The sequence below is a fragment of the Ctenopharyngodon idella genome, chromosome 5 (genome assembly GCF_019924925.1).
Source record: "Ctenopharyngodon idella isolate HZGC_01 chromosome 5, HZGC01, whole genome shotgun sequence".
In the NCBI taxonomy this organism is placed as follows: domain Eukaryota; kingdom Metazoa; phylum Chordata; class Actinopteri; order Cypriniformes; family Xenocyprididae; genus Ctenopharyngodon; species Ctenopharyngodon idella.
Window position 1 is genome coordinate 12,472,270 of NC_067224.1, and position 24,057 is coordinate 12,496,326.

The window sequence follows — 24,057 nt, forward strand, 5'->3', positions numbered from 1 at the left end:
CCATGGCACAAGCCAATGGCCCTCTTTACACTCTGTAAAACACCATTATACCGACCCAGCAATAAGTAAATATGTCAGCACCTGCTCTGTTAACAACATTCTGCCGTTAAAGGCCAGATGTCCTTTGGGAGCAGAACAGAGAGGATCAAGTGTCATCACCACAACCAGAACACAATGAGAACAAAATATGAGCAATGAGAAACTTGTAGAGACACAGGTACTGCTGAAAGACGGGAGAAAAGGGGTGCCCAAACACACAGACTCTGGTTTGTATATGAGAATGAAAGCAAACATGCATTTCTATCTAGTGAGACATTGGCATAGTGCAGAATTATTATCCAAATGAGGACATTAAAATAAAATTACACAGGGAGAAGTTAATTAAATGTAGCAACAATATGGTACAATCATAGGATTTGGGCAAAAATATGACAATTAAGCTCAATTTACAGTGATAGGACAAAACTGAAACAGTGATTGGACTTAACAGCATAACAGATCATCAGTGTGACATATGCGGTTACACTGAAACAAAGCTGTCTCAATATCTACCAACAATAATCATGCAGGCTCTTCCACTATCAATAGTGATAATATAGCTAATCTGAGCCCCTAATGGATTCTGAGCTCAATGTTAACACCCTCCTCTGGGATAGGGTTGCATAGAGACAGCTTGGTAACTAGAGAGGGAGTCTATACTATATCAGTCATTCTAACATTAGAGCCATTCTGCTAGGAAATGGTATGGGAGTGAACAGGAAAAGCCCTGGTAATCCAATTTCTGAAATGTATAGACTGGTATGTGCTGACTGTGGTTAAAAAATAAGACCATAAATACTGAATGTTAAAATGTTAAAACTACTCCCACAATCTTTATGAAATCTTTACAACTTAGTATTATTTAGTTTAAGGGGGCATGGTTTAAGTTTAACTTAATTTCATTTAGCTATTAAATAGACAGAATGAGGTTATTTGTGAATGGCTGTCCCTTAATGTTTCACGCTCAACAAATGACAACAGAAATATCTTCAAATTCCATTGAAACCTTTAAAATATCAAGATTTTTAAAAATAAAAGCCTAAAATGAAATAAATCAAAGTGGTCCACATTTCCAATTTGAAAAAAAATCATATCTACTCATATCTACATATCTATTATTCCAGATAGTACTTTTAAAATTTGAAAATTAAAACCTTAAAAATTAAATATTACTGAATTGTCATTATTATTGGTCCCCTCTAGTTTTCTTCGTCCTGAAAATTGGAGTGATAATAATCAAATGCACCCAAAAGCACATGCTCTGCTTTGCACATCAATAAGAGTCTGGTATCTACGTACTCCAAAGAATCTTTCCACCAATGAGAGAGGTTGCAGAGGTGCTGAAAACATGCCTGATTATCAGATGACTAGGGGATTGCAGTCAGTTTATGGTCATAATAGGGGGAGGCAAGTTTGTGAATGTAAAGTGTGTAAACCTTAGAGGGCTTCAGGCTTGTAGGTGACCCTGTTGTAATTCAAGCAGAAAAGAAGTGGCTGGTGTTACAGCTGGAGGATAGAGTTCACTTTCTATATACCCCCCTCCCCCCATGCCAGACCACCTACCCATCTAATGGCCCTAACTCTATGTTAAAGAACACAGGTAGCCAAAACACCTAAAGTTTCTATCTCCCCTTCTCTAAACATTCACAAAATGCATCTACAGATATTTAACTTGTATTCAGTAGTTTTGGCATTTTTCAAGTCTAGCCAAGATGTCTATCCATTGTTAGGGTTTCTTAGGAAATGTAGAGCAGCGTCTTGAGAGAAAAGCATGAGTAGTTTAAATGTCTAGGGACACCTACCTCATTGTAGGAACACAAGTAAATGGTGCAGTGACTATGTTATTTCTGTACGACACTATACTGAAAGTTCATATACTGAGTATATCTTGGTATTGTGTTATCAAGATTCTTAAAGCTGCAGTATGGAAGATGCTTTGTATAAAAAAAAAAAAAACGGGAAAAAAAAAACTGAGCAAGTACGCCTTGCCTTATCCTGTTTCACAATGGTAATCTTATAATAATGATTTATAATTTGAGCTGTTGGGTCAAAAGTTCGATCACATCTGTAAATAAAGAGAAGAAAGTCTGATTGTTACAGCATGTGTATGATGCGGTGGAAGGTGCATGAATAGATATCTAACAATCATTATGTCCAATATCAGTGTTGCCTAACTTTTGTAACATGATTTAAATAAAAAACTATTGTTTACAATGAGTCAAAACAACTGCTGGAAGACAGTTACCTCCAACAAAAGATGTTATTCATGGATTTTTTTTTCTTTTTTGTTTTTATTTACTTTTTACATCATGTCTTACTTTTGGAAGGGGGTGAGATTTACATTCTTAATGACAATCACTCATAAAATTAGTGCCTGTGCCTCAAACATCAAATTCATCTATGCTGATGAGCTGACACAAAGTCCCAACTCACATAATTACCAAAACAATGTAACCCCCTGCCCCCCCTCCAATTAATTACACCTTAACCGCAAGAGGGCAAATATTCTGTACTGCACCTTTAAAAAATGTTAAAATACTCTTTAGAGAAGAGGCATGTATGGAGTTGTGGGTAATTCCTGAGAAGCTATCTTACACACATCAATAAAAATTATTAAGTCCACACATTTTTAAGCAAACATACATCCACAGAGCAGTGGAAGTTAAAAAGGGGTTTTAATCCTGATCCAAAGTCTCATTTTTTGGGGCAATTTTTAAATAGGATTGAAGATGCTGGGAAACCAGATTGGCAGTTTTTCTCTGTTGTGACTTATGCACTTCACAGCATTCACATTGCCTTTATTGGAAGATGGTATTCCAATAACTCTGGAAACATCTCAACCAATTAATTTTTTCCAAACAGTGCCAAGCTGTTGCTCTCTTTTCTGTCATTGTGTCTTAGGCACCACCAAGATCTCATCTCCATCTCGTATACTGTAGGAATGAAGTGCTCGAGCTCCATATTTCATCTCCTGAGGCTCTAATGCGTAGCCAAGCTGACGGTCGATATAGTACACACGTATCTTGTTTGGAGGTAGCTGGACCACGGCTCTCAACTGCTTCTTTAGGTCTCCCACTGTCTGATCCAATCTGAGCGCTAGGGGCTCTGTCTGGTCCCCGAAATGCACCTCTACTTGGACATGGCAGAGAGGGCGCAAATCCACTTCCGCAAGTGGGGCTAGGCGGCCATAGCGTGCTACCAAAGTGTGGTACCTGAAAAGAGTGGACAGCAGTGAGGACAGAACCATGTGAGTTTATCCCATGCTATTTTCGCTGCTACAGCTAGTGACCCATTTATGTTAAAACAAAATGTTGAGTGGATTTTAGTTAAAAAGACAGAAAGACTGAAGAAAGCAAGCACAGAAAGAATATACAATAGCTCTGTTCTAAGAATTGCCTACATAGAAAGCATTCTGAATAATCATAGGCATACTCACAAAGACTATTATTCTAGACTGTAGGCAGCAATATTTTGCTTGCTTTTAAAGTAACTTGTTTTGGCTAAACTGTAAATAATACTAATAAAAACAATAATATTGATTAAAAATGATTTAATACAAAATGTGCAGAGTGTTGGGTCCTCAGGACCAGAGTCAAGAATGACTGCTATAGAGTGCTGCAGGAATGAATTATCTAAGATATTGGAAGCAATTGTGGTACAAGTTTATCATACTTTTACATTAGACCGCAATGTGTGTGAGATGCTGCCTATGTAGATTGTTCCAATTGTTCTAATTCAGTTCAAAGTGAGGTTTCTTGCCTTAGAAGGCAGCTGCAAGGCACTGAAGTTGCAAGGATTTGGAATAGAGCTAATGGGCCATGAAAGCCCATGTAAAGCACACTTCTACTTAATATATGCTTGCAAAACCTGGCATGTTGATTTATGTCGTTTTCATCGAAAATGACAATCGCAGTCAAATGTTTAAAAGAGACAACTCCTCTAAATCATTTTACAGACGAAATTAATATCAATGAACCAAAAAAGTGACCATAGAGTTGTGTTTGTGAGAAGACGTGGTTGTGTATTTGTGTACCTGTTTGTGTGTTTGTAAAGCACACTGAGTTTTTAAACTGTGAGAAAGTTCTCACCACCACCCCTTTTACCCTCCCTTCTTTCCCGTCTTGCTGAAGGATTGTGGGAAAGATAAGAGGAGATCGGCAGGGACAATTAAATAAAATCTCCACAAAAAAAGTCTTTTAGCTTTAGAGGGCTACAGTAACCGACACAGCCAATCAAAGTAATTTCCCCAGCCTGTCCAGAAAAGTCTCCCCACAAAGCAGAGCCTGAGCCTGGGTAGGTGCCTGTGGCTCCCTGCCTTCACCATGGGAATACTGCCCCCTCTATACAAAGTGCCACTCTGTCTGAGAGAAAGAACAGTCTCACTCAAGGGTCTCATTTAGTGTGGCTAAGCTCCTTAAATGAAGGCGAATGGGTGTTCGCTGTGATAACATAGCTGCCTTGGATTCCTCAAACAGTGCTTAGATCAGTCTCGAAGATGGGACTGGACAGTCGCCACCGTGCAGTTTTCATAGTAGAGCCATACAGTGAGTCTACTGTAGATACTGCATTTGTTGATGGTCTCAAAAACAACATGATCTGTTTTCAGGTACTGTAGATAACGTGCACAATCACCATTAGCTCAATATTTAAATATCTACAACTTAACATAACAAATACCTCCTGGGACCCAAGGAAATTCACTCATTATTTACTTGTCAGCAATTTGGCTTTTTATCCAAAGTAACAGTGGCAGTCACCCTGGATGAACCTGGGGTAAGTGCCTATTTGAAAGGCACAGCAGAGATACAGAATCTTAGGCTTTGTTCACATTCCACACAACTGGAATCTGTGCTTTCCGGTCTTTAGGACTCTTTTTTTCAGACAGTGTAGGCAATAGCTAAAATACCTACATGGGTTGATATAGTAATGATGTAGGTGGTTGCATGAGACCAAGAGCATTGTTTTCTTTTCCAACAACTGAAAGTCACACCAGACAAAATAAGAGACAACAAAACAAGAGTCATTACTGTATTTTTCGCATACGTTAGTGTCCAAAATTGTTCACCTTTTCACTATAAAGTGTATTTCACGTAGTTCACTACAGGGGCCATGATAAGATTTTTATGAGGGAGACCCAATAATTTGGCCTCAGTGGGCCCGGGACAATGTTGTCAGTAGTCCCTCCAGACAAAAGCCCTGATTTATTATGGAAAAGAGTGAACTGAAATAAATTTGGACATAGATGTAGACAGTGGCGTAGCGCAAATCCGCGGGACCCCCCTGCGAGCCGAAAGTCCGAGGCCAATTACAGTTCCATTATTTCTCTTGTGGCCCGTACATTTAGTGAAACAAATAATAAGAATAGTATTTCGTGTTAAACAGGTTGTTTTTTAAAGTTGGTGCTTCAAGTAAAGCTGCTCTTAAATTTCATTGATGACTGCAGTGTTAGGAAATATTATAGACTGTTAATAATTTTAATTATAGGTCTATAATTCTTTTTATTATCCTCAGCACAGCAGTTATGCACTATAAATTATTATGGGGCAAATTTATTATAATATTAATATAATAATAAAAGTAACCTAATAGTAATAATTAATAAGTAACCTAATAATAATAATAGACTAGAGGAATGTAATAGGCCTGCATTAATTGGAAATGCCATATCTTCTTTTTTGCCAATATTTTATGCTTTTGACAATATCTGTGGCTACTGTTGATACTTGATCATCGTCGCAACCGAGCACAGGGGGTTATCGTGGGGACCCCCAACACGTGGCCGGAGTGCATGCCCGTCCGCTACACCACTGTCTGTAGACACTACTGCACATTGTGTATGATGTTACATACACGTTGTGTCCTGAGTGACGATAAAAAGTACTTGAAATTTGATCTGATCGCTCAGACTGAAATGCATTTAAGTCTGATTTCATTCATTTTTCAGTCCTGATCAAAAAAAAAAAAAAAGAAAAAAAAAAAAAGTTTGAGTTGGATATGCAAAAATAAATATGTGCTGCCTGTTTGAAGTGAGCATTATTATCCCAGGTCCTTCACCTCAAGAGTGAAGGACAGAAAGACTGAAAAGAGTGGACAGCAGTGAGGACAATCTCAGTGTAGATGCCACAATACCCTTAAATTCATTAAAACTGCAGTAAATGCTTAAATGGGAACAAGACTTGTCTATGTTGTCTATGAATCCTTCTATCTTGACATCTTTAGCATTGACATCCACCATGATGAATGCTAAAGAGCCTGGTCACTTCATCCACTTATCTTCTTAAATTTCCCATTGTCTGTAAAGAGTGACACACTTAGATTTTCCCTATACATTTGCCTTCTTACATCCTTGTTCTCCTCTAGGCCCCTATGTTGTCGTTCACCATCAAAATGTCAACAAGGTCCCAGGCTATGGTTACTCCAATAGCCCCTTTCATTTCCTTCACACTCTCCTCCTCTCGTCCCTGTCTTTGCTTCCTCTACTCTGCTATCATTCCTGTGTTTCCAGTTACTCCCAGGGAGGATCAACGTGCCCATGGCCACGGCTCAGGTTTTAGTTACTCAAAGGCTGTTGAATGTATAGGACTCCTTCACCTATTTCACCCTCTTACCTATATAGGCTACACTATGTAAATAGCGTACCTCACAGCTGCCTAATGGAGGGTGAGTAGGACCAATCTGTTTGGCAACTTTGGTACAACTAAACTAAAGCTAAAGTATTTAACACTTTTTTCTAGCAGGACAGTACAAATAGCTATTCTAGTGGCTATAAAGTAGTTTCGGAAAGATATTCCTAAGTATACACTAAATAACGTATATAGGCCTCAACTAGAAAATCGATGTGAGCAATCAAGCAGTGAAGGGTTTGAATTACACTAGCCAGCGCTCAAATCTCTACATCTTTTCAGTGTTATAAAGATAACAGTCCCATGCATACTTATACCTAAAGTTTATGTCTAAGCAACCGTAAATGCGACTAAGGTTACTGTGGAATCACTTTGAAAGTCTCTCAAATGGTTCTATCCATTACTTTATGCTACCACAGTTTGAGTTTCATAAGTTAGGCTGAATGGGTTTGTGCACTGGTTATGTCTCATGCATTCAAAGAGGGCCCAGTCTAAAGGTGTGTTTGAGGTCAGAGAGGCATAATTTCTTTCTGTCCATCTCTCTCTGTTTCTCAGATCTTTGCCCTCTTTCAGAGTTTTATCACAGAGTCGGTAACATAGCCTAAGCTCTGATCTGCACCCAAGGGGTGGGGGCAAGGGCAGGCTGGGTTCAAAAAGGGGGCAACCTTAACCCATATCTAGAGTTTACCATCTAATTCTGCACCTGCCCTTTCACCCTCTAGTGCCAACTCTCATCTTAACCTCATCCCTCTGGGAAAATGGCTTTCCCTCCAGAGAAGAGAGAAAGAAATATAGAGGATGTGGATGGTGTGAGGAGGTCAGAAATGAGGGTTAGTGTAATTCGGTTTCAGTTTACATAGGAGTTGGAAAGAAAGTGGTCCTGGTGGGCACAGGAAGAAACAAATTAAAAAGTGACTTGTAAAGAAATAGTTCACTCATTCATGAAAGGCTTCTCATGTCTTTAGAAACGCTTATGATTTTCTTTCTTCTTTCAAATAATAAATATACCCTTACAGAAAAACCAGTTCTATTTTCTGTTTTATAAATAATTTTAGGAAGGACTGGCCTACAGTTAAAATGCATATTTTTGTTGATGATACTGTTATCTACTCAGTTGCATCTTCACTAAAAGCAAGCTCACACTACAGAACTATGAGACTACATGAATCACCATGGTGCTCACACTACACAACAAGTTTTCTTCTCGTCTGTAGCCTTCTTGTCTTAGCAGCGCTCATACTACACAACACAATGCCGATAAGGTGCACAACCTACAAGATCTTTGGCCAAGCAGCAACCCCGACCAACAGCGAAAAAAACATTTTCTCACATGAATTCACCCGAGATATTAGAGAGCCATTCATGTGCTGGCGCTGCCCAAGTCATATGTACAGAAAAAAAGATTAGACAAAGAAAGAAAGAAAGAATAAAATGATGGTAAATAAAATATATCATAATGTTAAGTATAGAGCAAAGACCACTCATTTTCATTTTAAAAATATATTTCTTGGTAGATTATTAGTTTAAAACAATTATGATGAAATTGTCACTTTGTATTCATATACATTAAGGTGCATGATATAATTAGAGCAGTTTACCATGTTGTTTCATTGCTCACACGACAAGATCACATGCGATAATATCAAACAGGTTTGAAAATATCGCAACGTTTTTAACTGCTAGAGACAGTCTGCGACAGCAAAATCCAGCCAAAAGTTGTGTAGCGTAAGCCTACCTTAAGTCAGCTGCATCTTCACTATTGCACACTTACCAAAGAAGCTGAAGGCTAGGTTCAGATTTTATTACCACAAATGGTATAAAGACTTTTGCTTATTTACCACCCTGGTCATGGTATAACCTTCAGCATGCACAACAGCTTAATCATTTTGTTACCATGGGGTAATTTTAAACGCTGATAAAAAATATTGTAACTGAAGAGTGTAATTGCTATTCATGGGCTGGATTTTGTATAATGTATTTGTAGTCTTATGCTTATATGAATGTATTTTATTTTTGTTCTATGTCTTTATTCTATGTATTTTATTTTTGTTCAATTGTTGCATTTAAACTTAATTGTGTTATAATCTAATAGTGTGCCTTTTTGACCAGGTCTCTTGTGAAAAGAGATTGATTAAACAAAGGTTAATCCACTTTCATTTTATGGAAGAGAGCAGCTAAGGCATTCTGCTAAACTTCTCCTCGATGTTCCACTGAGGAAAGAAATTTATACAAGTTTGGAAAAACATGAAGGTGAATAAATGATGACAGAATTTTAATTTTTGGGTGAAACTGATCCCACATCTTATTAATTCATGGCCAAAATGTACTAATTCATTCCCTTGTTTTAATTTAGTTCAATCATGGCCACAATATAATTAAACCAAGGCAAATCTTGGAGATACCTTTGTGAGAGTCTGTCAATAAATTTCTTTTTTTTTTTTTTTGAGCCATGGTGTGCCGACTTTCTCTTTTTTCTGCTAAATGTTAGCATGAGCACATTTCATAAGCACATTTAAGAGAGGTTGTAAGAAACCTCATTTTAGTATCTGATACTCTAGACTTATTATAAAAGGACGTTATTTCTGAGAAAGTCCTGCTTCTATCTCATCTCCAGTTTCCCGACCTTCTATAGCTAGAGCAGGAACTTCTGTGTCATAACTGTTTTGACACTAGGTCTAAGAGCCATTCCAGAACAAAGGAAACAGTGTCTCCTTCGCTCAACGGAAAAAATAGGAGAGACTGAGTCAGGGACGTCATTCCATCCCCTTTCGAAAAAATCCTCCAGCTAACTCAATCCCCTCTAAAGCAAATGAAAAGGGGATGGAGAGAAGAACAGGGAGGGAGAGAGGGGGATGTAAGGAGGGGAAGAACAAATAAAGCTGCCACCTTGTGTATCGATTTTCTGATTGGAGTATTCCAGTACAAAGGCGTCTTTGAGGAGGGAGAGAGTGGACACATTGTCTCCCAAAGGTTAGAATCCCCTGCTGGAAGCTGGGGCTTGCCGCAGTCACTGAAAATGTCCTCCGTACACTCTCTCAGGTTAAGTGGAATGGGGTGTGCGAAGAATGTGGGTGATCCGTTTTTCATATCTTTGACCTGCAAAGACCCTCCAAAATATCCCCCGAAATGCCCACCAAAATATTCCCTGAAAGTTCCCCAAAAAACAGAAGCAATGAGGGAAGGGGGGAGGCCGGAAGAACTGAGGTATGGGAGAGTTAAACGTCACCTGGATAACTGAAGATGCCAAACTAAAGAAAAAGAAGTGACAGGAAAATAGGTTTGAATGTAGTGGATGGCCACCATGATACTTTAGACATGGCCAGAGAGAGAGAGAGAGAGGATATTTTTGCTAAGCCGGAAAGAGGTGGCTGGGCTCTACCATTGTTAAGATTTTATTACATTGCAACAAAAAAAAAAAGAAAAAGTAAACTAAAGCCACTTTTAACTACTTTTACCACTTTCAATAGAAAGCTACTCAGAAACAAGCAATAATGACAAATAAAAAACTGCAATTACTAGACTAAACTTCAGTGTTTGAGGAACTAAGACAGAACCAAAATTACGGAAAAAATGATTTACATTAAAAATTAATTACATTATTCAGCCCATTATTTAGAATTTAATACTGGTGACAGTATCTCTGATGACATATGCAGGATTTTCGCCTGATAAAATGCTGTCTCTTTCTTACAATCGACTTCAAGCTCGCATTCAGCTGATCTGCTTCCATCCAATCAACAACCAATGCATAGAACAAGCCAAGTCTACTGCCCTACATTTTTTTTCTTTTTAGATAATCCGTTTGACTCGGATGTACTTCACAACACAAAAGCTACTTCCGTTTCATTGAGACTTTAAACCCTTGTAAAATGGTCCATTTTAAATCTTGCTGAATATACTTGTAAAAGATATACTGTACCTTCACATAATAGCACCTTCATAAAGGACATTTTTATACTGTAAATAATTGACAGATAGCCTTTTTAGCCAGTAAAGGAGTACTGATTTGGGAATGACTACAACTGCAGAGAGTAACCATAAGGCCAGTCAGATTTGATAGGGAACAAAAAATACATTTCCTCATCAACATATTAAACTGTGAGAAAATGGGTAACATGAGTCACAGATAAGATTTGGGTTTGCAGTTATGAAGGAATAAAAATAAGCTATTTAGGTTTGTTTTATAGACAGGTTAATTTATATATTTTCCATGATATAGACACTAGTCATTTTCTAAGATCTATTGTATACAGTTCTTTAAAAAGAAAGAGATTGAAAGAGTTGTGTATATTGACTGTGGTGGTGTAAGGGGGTTACCTCTGTGGTAGCTCATCCTCAGGGCAGTCCAGGTGGTAACGGATGAAAAAGCGTTCTGCATCCTCTCTTTCTCCATCAGTGACAACACTGCCGTTCAATACAGTCACATTAGGCAACCTTACAAAACACAGCAGAAGGACAAGTGTGTGTGTGTGTAAGGGAGTGCATGAATGCATGGACGTGTAATTCCATATTGGTGGCCACACTGATTTGTGTAATCATATCTAACAATTGCACATTTCAAAAGTGGCTACTCTTGTATACTGTACATTTACTTACTGTGCTACCATAAGACAACGTCTCTCCTGATCGGTGTAGGGCTGCAGTAAAGGAATACCCATCACTCTGACCTCTTGAAGCTTTGGGAAGAAATTCAGTTTCTCAATGTCCTCCCAGCGACTTAGACCTAAAATAGCACAAAAACATAATATTAGCTAATAATCTATAAAAGGGTTAGTTCACCAAAAAAAAAAAAAAAAAATTAATAAATTACTGAACAAATATCTTATAGTTTGGATTGATATGAGGGACATGAGTAATTGATGCCAGAATTTTCATTTTTGGGTAAACTAACCTTTTAATACTACATGATTATTTAGGAGAGGGACTTAAAAATATTTACACAGAAAGCTGATGACCTGCATTGAAGCTGGAGGGAAAGATTTTCAATGAATTACAACTTTTTGGTCTGTTCCTCATACAGATATATTGCGTTATTTCAGAAGACTTGGAATACAAGTGCACAAGTCATGTGAACCACTATTTTTTGGCTGTGCTCAATTTTTTTTAAATTTTATCATAAATTTTACTTTTACTGGTATTCGTTCTTTTCTTTTTCTTTATTCCCATAAATCCTTTTAAATCCTTCTGTCTACAGAGATGGTGTTCATGCAGTCTAGCACCTGAGTTGTGTAGGTTTATGCTCCGCAGGTTGGGGAAGAGTCTATGTAGGGAGTCCTCAGGCTCGTGAATAGACGAGAGAGAGTTGTTTGCCAGGATAAGAGACACCAGGCCTGGATATATGAGGCCCAGCTTTCGCACCTCCACCCATTTCTGCAGCTGGTTATCTGTGATATGCAGCAGGCGCAGGGATGGGTACGATATAGATGACAAACTCACGTTCTCATACTCATTCAGACACAGAAACAACTCCTCCAGCCTACATAAATACAACCACAAGAAAACACACAAGATTTAGTGCATGACAAAATGACCGATATATACTTCTTGCAACTAGTGGGATACAGCAGCCACACAATGCTAAAAATAATCTCTGTGCAGTTATTGCTTATTTTTGTTACTAAGTCTCTGTCTTAGAAAAAATGCATCAAACAAAAAGTGCATTAAAATAAACAAAAAACATGAGTTTGGTATAATCTTTTATTTCTTGTGAAAAATATTTGAAGAAAACGGCTTCACTACTTAGAGTAGAGTATTTAAAAATCAAGTTCATTCTTTTAAGAGCCCTCCAAAACAAATCAGGCACTGGCAAAACATCTACTCTATGTTGTTTACAAAAAACATCATTATATATGGCTACTTTAAAATGCCTGTCAACTGCAATTTTTTTTTTTTGGCCCAAGAATTAGTTAAGTAATCTATCAGCAGGGGCTAACAAGGCCTTGCTAATCAGCTAAACCACAACTGGTGGGATTTTATGGTGGTACAACATGTTTGTCCTTACAATTAACTTTTAAAAACACTTAAAACACAGACATGTAAGAAAGAGCTCTAGTGTGTGTGTGTTGCAGGGGGCAGCAACACACACACACACACACACACACACACACACACACTTACTCTGGGGTCTCTCGTGTAAGTGTGTGCACCATGTCCCAGGTGACATGTGTGTTATTGAGCACAAGGCGGCGGAGGCCTGAGAATGCTTCAGCAGTACCAGGATCCAGATTCGACCCTCTCAGTGGATTCATACTCAGATTGAGAAAGTCTAGATTAGGGATGTTAGACAGGATCTTGCTTATCTACAGACAGGAGAGAAAAAGAGAGAAAAAAATGAATAACTGACTGAACCCAACCAGTTTGTCTTGTCAAGCTTGTGTCAGGTCACAGACCTCTATTTCATTGTACCTTTGAATGTTACAGCCTCACCTGTGCATAAAATAGACTTGTCAAAGTAAAGGTGAGGTTACGTGAGCCAAATAAGGCTAGCAAAAAAGGTCCACTGTTAATAGTGTAGTGTAGGGCTGTGTATTGCCAAGAATCTGGCGATACGATACGATATATTGTGATATATTGCGATACTGTAAGAAAGGCGATATATTGCGACATTCCTTGTTTTTTTAGAAAAAAGGATGTAATTTTAGAAAAAACGGTCATAAAGAACACACCACCATATGCATAAAACCTTACAACTTTATTTTATTTAATCAATGCAGTATCATTTGCATTTATATCACTAATCACCATTTTATGCAATCTAAGAGAAAATAGTAAAGTGACTGCAGGATTCTTTAGGTGTATATGTTTTAAAAGTTCACGGTATAGCAGTTTTTAATTTCTAAACTATTTAACAACTAGTGCATAGTCCATTTCATGACAGAATATCTGTTTGTTTTATATTTAATACTGTAAAGCTGCTTGCTTTAGCAGTCTAATGTATAAAGTGCTATTTAAATAAACGTGACTTCACTGAAGTGCAGAACAGAGCTGGTGCAAACATATTCACATCGCTATGATCAGATGCTTTCTTAATTCTGTCACCGCTGTCATTTTTGTTGTGTGTTTATTTTGTTACCGAGAGGAAACCGTGCAGGACATACAAAGTATTCTATCGAACGCCTCTCTCAGCAGCGCGGATGGCATCGGGATATTAAGTGAGCTCTCAGATTCAATGCGTTTCCCGAGTTTTGGATTTTAACATGGCCTATTTTGCAAACAACTGACTCTTGTCGATCTCCTTAGTGGGTTCTTTATAGTTGAAGCCAAAATGAGCACACACACTTCAGCTCTGTATGCCGCGGGAGCGGAATAATTCTATCGTCTTGTGAGCTGGGTTTGCAAATGCTAACGTTAGCGATGCACCTTGCGCTTCTCCGGCTACGCGTCACTTTACGTTCTGAGATAACACTGACATCTAGCGGTTGGGTTTTATACAGTCTGTGGTTTAAACCGAACACAAAGCCACGAATCTTGGATCTAAATAAATAAATAAATAAATATCGATACAGTGTTTTTGAGAATCGATACAGTATCGCCAAACATAATATCGCGATATTCATGTGTAACGATATTTTCTTACACCCCTAGTGTAGTGATACACAAAGCACTGCTCAGACAGAAGTCACTTTCAAAGAAAGCAAGCCGTTTTCTGTTGGTCAACGTGGTGAAAAAAAAAAACTGAACCCGATAGCTACATCTATGTGGGGAAATGATTCAGTGAAATTTTGCCAAGCAATGGTACATGTGACCACACCTTAAAGCTCATTTTCCTATCCACCAACATCATACTAGTGAAATCAGGTAATACTTTACAATAAGGTTTCATATGTTAACATGATTTAATGCAATAATACTTTTACAGCATTTACTAGTCTTCGTCAATGTTAATTTCTACATAAACTAATACATTTTTTAATTTTTTAAGCTGCATAAATTAACATTAAAAATTGCTGTTCATTGTTAGTTCATGATACCTAATGCATTAGGTAATGTTAATGAATTGAATATTATTGAATCTCACAGTAAGCGTTTCCTAGTGACATTGAACGGGGACATTCTTTGCGCTATATACACAAATGTAAATAAACCCGAGGCAAAACATTTGACACAAATACATTTTTCTCACCTCTCCCCAGTCTTTTAACTGGTTGTGAGAGAGGTCTAGCTCAACCACATGAGCACAGAAAGTGGCCACCTCCTCTTCATCTCCGGCCTCCGTGATTCCACAACCATCCAGAACCAGGATGCTGGGCAGATTCAGACGATCTAATAGACACACACACACACACACAGAGATATAAACAGGGCTCAATTTGAGGCGGGAAGTGGAAAGATGGTATCCCCGTTGTTGAAAAAAAAAAAAGAAAAAAAAAGACAAAAGGCATCCTGTCTATAAAACCACCACCCCCCACCTTACATTCACATTAAATTAACACTGTGTATTAGTTAAAACATATCATGCAAATTAAATGTAAAAATTCTCTACATACAATAATTAACTAATTATAAATAACAGACTTGACCAATCAGAAATCAATATTGTAACAAGCTGTTCAGTCAATCAAGCTTTTGATTCCATTCAGAAATGATCATCCTACTGTTCCATCTTTACCATCCATTGTTAGAGCTTTGGATCCCTGAAAAGTATGGTTAAGGTTAGTCTTAACCTGTAATAACAATTTAATGTAAATGATGAAAATTCATTAAAATTTGAAGATACAAACATATTTACCAGTACAGGATTTTTTAAACATTATTTATTTACAGGATTAACTTCATATTTTTGGAATAACCTTTAGTTTTTTGGCCCTAGAATACATTACTATAATGATAACAATATGTGCTCTTCAACAGTTCTACAAACATAGCAAAACAGTGTTAAATGGCAACGACTAGTGTGTCAGGAAGAATCCAGATCATATCTAACACACCCTTTTTAACTAGCAGGCTCAGCATTTCACCTAAAGCCAAAAATAAAACTGACCTTTGACAGGTGAACCCTGGGGACTTGACCGGATCACCACTCCAACTCCTGGCCCACGGCAGTATGGGAAGTTTTCTGGGCTGTACTTCTCACTGATCACCTGCACTAAAGTGCGTCCTTCTGTTTCCTCTGTCTCCATCTCACCTCTCCTCCCACTCTCACACCTTCAGCTAAACAAACACAGAGAGTAGCATGTGCATCATTAATCTGAATGTAGCATCAGTTCTAGTGAAACAAACAGGTTTATCAGTTATGTGGATGAGTGGACAGATATGTGCTTGAAAGAAATGATCTGTTAACATTAGAAGAGGGTTGTTTGGAATTTTCAACAAGGGCAAAGGTTAGTACAAGTTTGAAAGAGCTGACATTTGGGTCAGACATAAAATGATAAAAAAAGAAGAAAAAAATCTATTTTAAAACATATGTGGCAAGTTCTATTTGTACTCTGGTTTCTCTGTGGTTTTATGTGGTTTTGAAAAATTGTTATACCATTTACAAGAAAAGTTCAATTTAATGGCTTGTGTCGTGTGGTGTAAAAAGCAAGGAAAGAAAATGTCCTTTATACCTTGAATATATGAGTGTACACATCTTAAGCAATTCATATAATGTATATATAATTTTTAATATATATATTAAGGTAATTTTTTTTATAATTAAATTAATATTAATTAAATATGATTATGTTTTGGGGAGTCTGACAGTCATGAGGATCGGCATGAGTCTTTTCTAAGATAGCATTTCCTGTTTTATGCTTTTTCTGCATGTTGGTTGGACCACATGACCAGATGACTAATTTTGCAGATAAAATGATTTTTTTTTAAATACCACTAAGCAGTGAAAAAGTTTTGTTAAAATATTTTTTCTAAAAAATAATAATAAAATATGCAAAACTACTTGCATTTTAATGTATTTTTGAATAAATTAATTGATAGGACAAAAGATGAGTGTCACATAATTGATTCTTTTGTCACTTGAATCTATGTTCAAATAATCAAAACACTTATACTAAAAAGCAATTGATTTCTATATTAAGAAACAATTTTACAAGGTTAAAGCCAAAAGAGTGAAATCTGTTGACTCACATTTGATCTGGAGGTCAAATAGGAGTACATTGATGGTGGGCCTCCTGTCTGGTTCTGATACTAGTCCCCCGATGGCTATGGACAAACAGCATCCAGGAATGGACCTCTTAACCTGCGGCCTCGTGGGTCAGGGCCGGGGGTGTCCCACAACCCCCGACTCAAAAATAGCAAAAAGAATAGACAGAAATGGACAAATGAGATGATGCACATGTGTCACATGGAAAGCTTGTGGTCACAGAACAATCATTCTTCTATCCTTTTATGATGTCTAAAAGAGGTAACACTAGCACGGGTATGGAAAGGTCTGCCCTTGAAATCAGATCCAATAACACTTTGTCCGACTCCCATATGCTGCTGTTTTATACAAAAGCACAATGGGAACACTCCAGTGGTGCAAACAGATGTAGCGCTCTGGTCCGAGTTTCTTTTGTATTGACAGATGAAACTATTGGAGTAAAGAGATCTTAATTGCTAAAATATTGGCTTGCTGAGTTACTCTGTCTGTAGGTTTCTTTTCCTGAGCAGAGTGTGATCTAAATCTAATCCTCAAAAATGAAACCGGCACAGACAGATATCTGTCACAACATCCTGTGAAGTCCATTCAAAGTATATCTCACAGACTTCACTTCAAAGCAAAATTCATCTTGTTCCAAAACCTTGGAACATGATGAATTTTGAGAGAAGAAAGCAAGAGAGAGACTATAAAACACCCATAGTGGGTGGATGGGGCTGCATTACTATTAGAGAGCAACATTTTTTGTTTATGTGTCTGATAAGCAATATACAGAACCAGTTTGTAATTCCTGTTTAACTTCATTTTTTTGACACAATAAAAAAGGGTTACATTTTACAACAAGGTCTCATTAGGTAACATTAATGCATGAACAAACATTAACTAACAACAAGCAATACATTTGTTACAGTATTTATTAATCTATGTTAATGCTAGTTAATAAAAATGGTAAAACTTTACAATAAGGTTCATTTGTTAACATTAGTTAATGTATTAACTAACATGAACTACCCATGAGCAATACGTTACTGTATTTGTTAATCTTTGTTAATGTTAGTTAGCAAAAAAAAAATAGCAGTTCATTGTTTGTTCATGTTAGTTCATAGTGCATTAACTAATGTTAACAAAATACAACTCTTGATTTTAATAATGTATTAGTAAATGTTGAATTTAACATTAACAAAGATTAATAAATGCTGTAGAAGTGCAGTTCATTATTAGTTCATGTTAACTAATGTTAACTAATTAACCTTATTGTAAAGTTACCAAAAAAATACAATTGTTCATTGTTATGATTTCATGGTAACTTTAACAGATATGATGTGAAACACCTGTTCACCATATCAATCTGCCATAGTGGATTATCATTTTGCTGAATAGCACTTGTGTCTACCCATGCCCCTTAGCCATGACTATATTCACAAATAACAATATAGCATGGCCTTAAAGTCCATTAGGCAAGTCAGTTCAATCAGCAGCCATAATGCCTAGCAGCTACACTGAACAAAATTATAAACGCCCCCATTTTTCATGTGCTGAACTCAAAGGTCTAAGACTTTTTCTATGTACACAAAAGGCCTATTCCTCTCAAATATTGTTCACAATTCTGTCTAAATCTGTGTTAGTGAGCAGTTCTCCTTCGCTGAGATAATCCATCCACCTCACAGGTGTGGCATACTGTATCAAGATGCTGATTAGACAGCATGATTATTGCACAGGTGTGTCTTAGGCTGTCACAACAAAAGGCCACTCTAAAATGTGCAGTTTTACTGTATTGGGGGCGTCCGGGGGGTCTGAAAACCAGTCAGTACCTGGTGTGACCACCATTTGCCTCACGCAGTGCAACACATCTCCTTAGCATAGAGTTGATCAGGTTGTTGATTGTGGCCTGTGGAATGTTGGTCCACTCCTCTTCAATGGCTGTGCGAAGTTGCTGGATATTGGCAGGAACTGGAACCCGCTGTCGTGATCCGGAGCATCCCAAACATGCTCAATGGGTGACATGTCCAGTGAGTATGCTGGCCATGCAAGAACTGGGATGTTTTCAGCTTCCAGGAATTGTGTACAGATCCTTGCAACATGGGGCCGTGCATTATCATACTGCAACATGAGGTGATGGTCGTGGATGAATAGCACAACAATGGGCCTCAGGATCTCATCACGGTATCTCTGTGCATTCAAAATGCCATCAATAAAATGCACCTGTGTTCGTTGTCCATAACATACGCCTGCCCATACCATAACCCCACCGCCACCATGGGCCACTCAATCCACATCATTGACATCAGCAAACCACTCACCCACACGACGCCATACACGCTGTCTGCCATCTGCCCTGTACAGTGAAAACCGGGATTCATCCGTGAAGAGAACACCTCTCCAAAGTGCCAAACGCCATCGAATGTGAGCATTTGCCCACTCAAGTCGGTTACGACGACAAACTGCAGTCAGGTCGAGACCCCGATGAGGACGACGAGCGTGCAGATGAGCTTCCCTGAGACGGTTTCTGACAGTTTGTGCAGAAATTCTTTGGTTATGCAAACCGATTGTTGCAGCAGCTGTCCGGGTGGCTGGTCTCAGACGATCTTGGAGGTGAAGATGCTGGATGTGAAGGTCCTGGGCTGGTGTGGTTACATGTGGTCTGCGGTTGTGAGGCCGGTTGGATGTACTGAATTCTCTGAAAAGCCTTTGGAGACAGCTTATGGTAAATGAACATTCAATTCACGGGCAACAGCTCTGGTGGACATTCCTGCAGTCAGCATGCCAATTGCACGCTCCCTCAAAACTTGCGACATCTGTAGCATTGTGCTGTGTGATAAAACTGCACATTTTAGAGTGGCCTTTTATTGTGGCCAGCCTAAGGCACACCTGTGCAATAATCGTGCTGTCTAATCAGCATCTTGATATGCCACACCTGTGAGGTGGATGGGTTATCTCGGCAAAGGAGAAGTGCTCACTAACACAGATTTAGACAGATTTGTGAACAATATTTGAGAGAAATAGGCCTTTTGTGTACATAGAAAAGTCTTAGATCTTTGAGTTCAGCTCATGAAAAATGGGGGCAAAAACAAAAGTGTTGCGTTTATAATTTTGTTCAGTGTATTTCCAGCCATGCAAGTGCAGCTCTACTCAAACAGTGAAAGACCGAAATTGTTAAATTACATTTGAAAACAATTCAAATCAGGAATAAAATCTGACAAACAAATAGGTATTTGGCTATTTAAAATAATAGGTGGAACCATTTTTTTTCCATTCATTTTTCCCACAGATATCTGGCACCAAGACGTTAGCAGCAGATCCTTCCAGTCCTGTAGGCTGGGGGGTGGAGCCACCGTGGATCCAACTTGTTTGTCCAACACATCCCACAGATGCTCAATTGAAATCTGGGGAATTTGGAGGCCAGGGCAACACCTTAAACGCTTTATCTATGTTCCTTAAACCATTCCTAAACAATGTGTGCAGTGTGGCAGAGTGCTTTATCCTGCTGAAAGAGGCCACTTCCACCAGGGAACACCATTGTCATGAACACTGTCTACAATAATGTTTAGGTAGGTGGCACGTGTCAAATTTACATCCACGTAAATTGCCACGTAAGTTTTCCAGCAGAACATTACTTGGAGCATCACACTCCCTCCACCGGCTTGTTGTGGCCCCACAGTGCATCCTGGTGCCATCACTTCCTCGGGTAAACGCTGCACATGTACATGGCCATCCACGCATTCTAAAAAAAAAAAATGGGACTCATCGGATGAGGCGACCTTCTTCCACTGCTCCAAGATCCAGTTCCGATGCTCGCATGCCCATTGTAGCCACTTCCGATGGTGCATCATAGGAACTCTGATTGGTCTGCCGCTATGCAGCCCCATACACAGAAGAGTGTGATGCATTTTGTGTTGTGACACATTCCTCCCATAACCATCATTAAAATTTTGTGTGACCTTTTCCACAGTGTACCTTCCATTGGCTCAGACCAGATGGGATAGCCTTCGTCACCCTAGTTCATCAATGAGCCAACACCCTGTTGCCGGTTTGTGGTTTGTCCCTCCTCGGACCACAGACCCAGACCTTAAAGGTGCAATATGTGATTCTCTACAGAAACATTTTTTGTTATACTGGTTGAAAGTCTCCTCAAATCCTGATAGCAATCACTATGTTAAACAGTCTAAATGTATTTTTATAAATATATATCGTCTGTGAACCATAAAATGTTCATCCAATCATCATATTCAGTCCAAATGAAATAATACAATGTCCTACCTCAATGTATGTTTTTACATACCTTCACGCACCCTGTTTGCGCAGACATCATACGTCATCAGTGCGTTTAATGCTGTCAGTCACAGAGCACCGCAAAGAAACAGCAGCCACCTTTTATAGTTTCTACTGAATCAAAACAATGAGACTATTCTGCGTTCACCCCATAACTACCGTAATTAAGAGATGGCAACCCATGACATTCTAACCAGAGCTGTCCTCAGACTCGAATTAAGCATTTCCATTTCAACAGTATCAACACCGAAATGAATCTGCAGCAGTCAGGTACAAGCTTTCTAATTTGTTTATGTTCATTATTATTGTAATGGTATGTGCTTTGAGACATGAGGTAGTTTAACACCGTCTCTTGTGACGCTTTGCTGAGAGCAGCTGTGTGTGTGTGTGTGTGTGTGTGTGTGTGTGTTCCTTCATGCATTTTGGAGGAGGCGTGGCTTTGGAGAGCGCTCTGAAGGGAGGGTGGGATGTTATGATTTGAAAGCTAGCTCGTTATAGCTAGCCTCTCCAAAAATGTCCTATTGCATTTTTAATGGGCAAATTCCAAACGGAAGTGAGCATCCCTATTCCATACTCCCTTCGAAGGGCAGAGCCCTTGAAGTGGGGACTTTGGAGTGAGCAGGGCACTTGGTTGCCATTATGTGGCCGTTTGGAACGCACTTGGCGAAGGGAACAATGAAAGACAAAGCAATTTCCTCATTATCTTCATGACAACGCAGCAAGGTGTCCATCAGCTGATTATCTGTTCTCACAACAGAAATTTCTTATTATTGCTGTTATTATAACTGTTGCAAATAAAGATACATTTTATATAAAAAGTTTTTAAAATATGTGTTATTATGTGTGTGTGAGTGTATTTCACTGATCGCAAATTTAAAACTTGCCGTCTCATCTTTTGGGTCCTGCATTACCTAACAGATTTCTTACCTATGAAACTTATTTAAACATAACATGACAAATATGTGTGAAATATATCACCAAAAAACAAAACAACTTGAATTGCTCTGCTTGTAAGTTAACTCGACCTCTCCTGCCATTTTGACAGTAAGGAGATCAATTCAATTATATAAATTGTGGCTCTTCATCGGAATGGGCTGTCCCTGCAGAGCATTTTTGGCACGATTTGCTCACTCTGACTCTGATTGGTGAAATTTTCTATACAGCATCATGAGTAATATAGATTCTTTTACCACAAATTCTGCTGTTAAAGTCCAGCATGAAATGGAAGTTGCAATAGTCTTTTCTTTCCTATTGTGACGTATATCCAAGTGAAATGCTTCTGGAATGAGAAAAATGTAGGGTGGTATTTAATTTGAAAACAAAAATTGTCAAAAATTGTTTTGATTTCATGGTGACTTTAAACACAATTATTTTAAAAGTTGAAATAATGCGAACAGATGGCATCAACTAAAGCACATACCATTGATTAACAACCTTGAAGTTTTTACTTCAGGAAACCGACTTTACATTAAGAAAAATAGATGACAGTCACAGGGCTTGATTTTACACCTCCTCAAAATATTTTATTTTTTTCTGTAGATTACCTTTCAATGATTAATTTTGTTCACCACAAGACCAGTAACGTGCGGTTACAAAGTTAATAGGGGCAGTTTTGATTTAAGTAAGAAAATAAGTTACTTTAACATTAGCACTAGACCTGATATGAAACTTTTAGTTTTGTGCATGCTATTTCTTGTAATCGGTTTGTCCTTATTTATTGATTATATTGTTCTGTACAGCTCTTTGGTCAGCCTTGGGTTGTTTTGAAATGTGCTTTATAAGTCAACAATGAATGAATGAATGAATAATATTGAAGAAACAATCACAGATAGAAATGTGTGAATATCAAAAAACCTTAATCAAACCGATTATTGGTATTGGTATGTAATAACTATATATCTCCAAAAACACAAAAAAAGTTTCAAGATAAAATTTTCGAAAGCTGTTAACTTGACTCGACTTGTTCTAAAATAAGCCTCGGGTCAGGAGTCAACCGTTCATTTGAACGCAGTGCAAACAGCTGCGCATTGCGCATTGACAAGTTGTTGAATTTCAAATACATGGCTGCCATGACAACGCGTTTGTTTTGGATTAGTGCTGTTCTGTTCGACCAGATTCTGCAGCTCTGCAATAGAAAATTCTATAGTATTCCTAACGCTTTTGTTTTTAGAGTGCCATAAGTTTTATTTATTTATTTATTTTTTAATAATGCATAATACATGTCCTCGTGAGCTCACTTAATGACTTCACGATAAGCTAAATATAATGTAGAATAAAGCATAGGCATCCACAGAGGTGACAACAGCGAAACAATAAGCGCGTGGAATTTATTTATTTATATATCTATCTATCACAAAAACAACATTAGGGCTGCACCGAAATGTAGTTTAGCGTTTTAACTGAAATGTTTATAAATGCTACCAACAAAATTAAATGGCAAATGTCGTGCGCTGACCAGAGGAGAGAATACTTACGATGCTAGATGTTTAGAAATAATAAAAGTATGCAATACAAGGACTTAATTTATAACACATCGACCCTCTCTGCATCTACAGCCACAAAAAATAAAAGGCGATATACATGTGTGACATTTTACGAGAGTTGTTTGAGACGCTTACCAATGACAAAGGTTCACCAAATCGCTCTGCTTGTTTTTGTTGTTGATCCGTTGACAGTGTTTTGAACACGAAGCTCTACCGTAGTTACTTCCTATTGGTGAAACAGGGTTGTTTTGCAGACAGCCTGCTACTCCAGTACAGAGGGTGGCAGCATTACACCACAGACAATAATTACATATTGTAAATTGATATGATATAAATAGAGGTAGTGTTTTTTACGTTTATATATTAGGTGTTTGTTTACAAGTTACAAAAGCATGTTTACTAAGAGCCTTTGAAAAACTTTGTTTAATCTAAATAAATATTAAATAAATATTACATTCACAAATGTTGGTGGTCAAGAGTCTTATAAATAAGTACATGGGAGGTTGTAAAAAAACAAACTAGAAATCTTCCATGAATATTTATTTCATTTTTATATATATATATATAT

General features: G+C 38.0%; 1 protein-coding gene across 1 annotated transcript in view; it reads right to left on the reverse strand.

The window, feature by feature from the left end:
* tecta (tectorin alpha) overlaps nt 1-18,336 on the reverse strand; it is a 46,517-nt gene extending 28,181 nt beyond the window's left edge. The window contains exons 1-8 of the mRNA XM_051894229.1: nt 16,725-18,336; nt 15,643-15,812; nt 14,785-14,924; nt 12,780-12,961; nt 11,882-12,138; nt 11,259-11,385; nt 10,980-11,096; nt 2,928-3,251 (exon numbers count right to left, since the gene is read on the reverse strand). Coding sequence (XP_051750189.1) covers nt 2,928-3,251; nt 10,980-11,096; nt 11,259-11,385; nt 11,882-12,138; nt 12,780-12,961; nt 14,785-14,924; nt 15,643-15,781 — 1,286 coding nt within the window. The 5' untranslated portion in view covers nt 15,782-15,812; nt 16,725-18,336. The remainder of the gene's footprint in view (nt 1-2,927; nt 3,252-10,979; nt 11,097-11,258; nt 11,386-11,881; nt 12,139-12,779; nt 12,962-14,784; nt 14,925-15,642; nt 15,813-16,724) is intronic.
* Nucleotides 18,337-24,057: the final 5,721 nt, after the last annotated feature.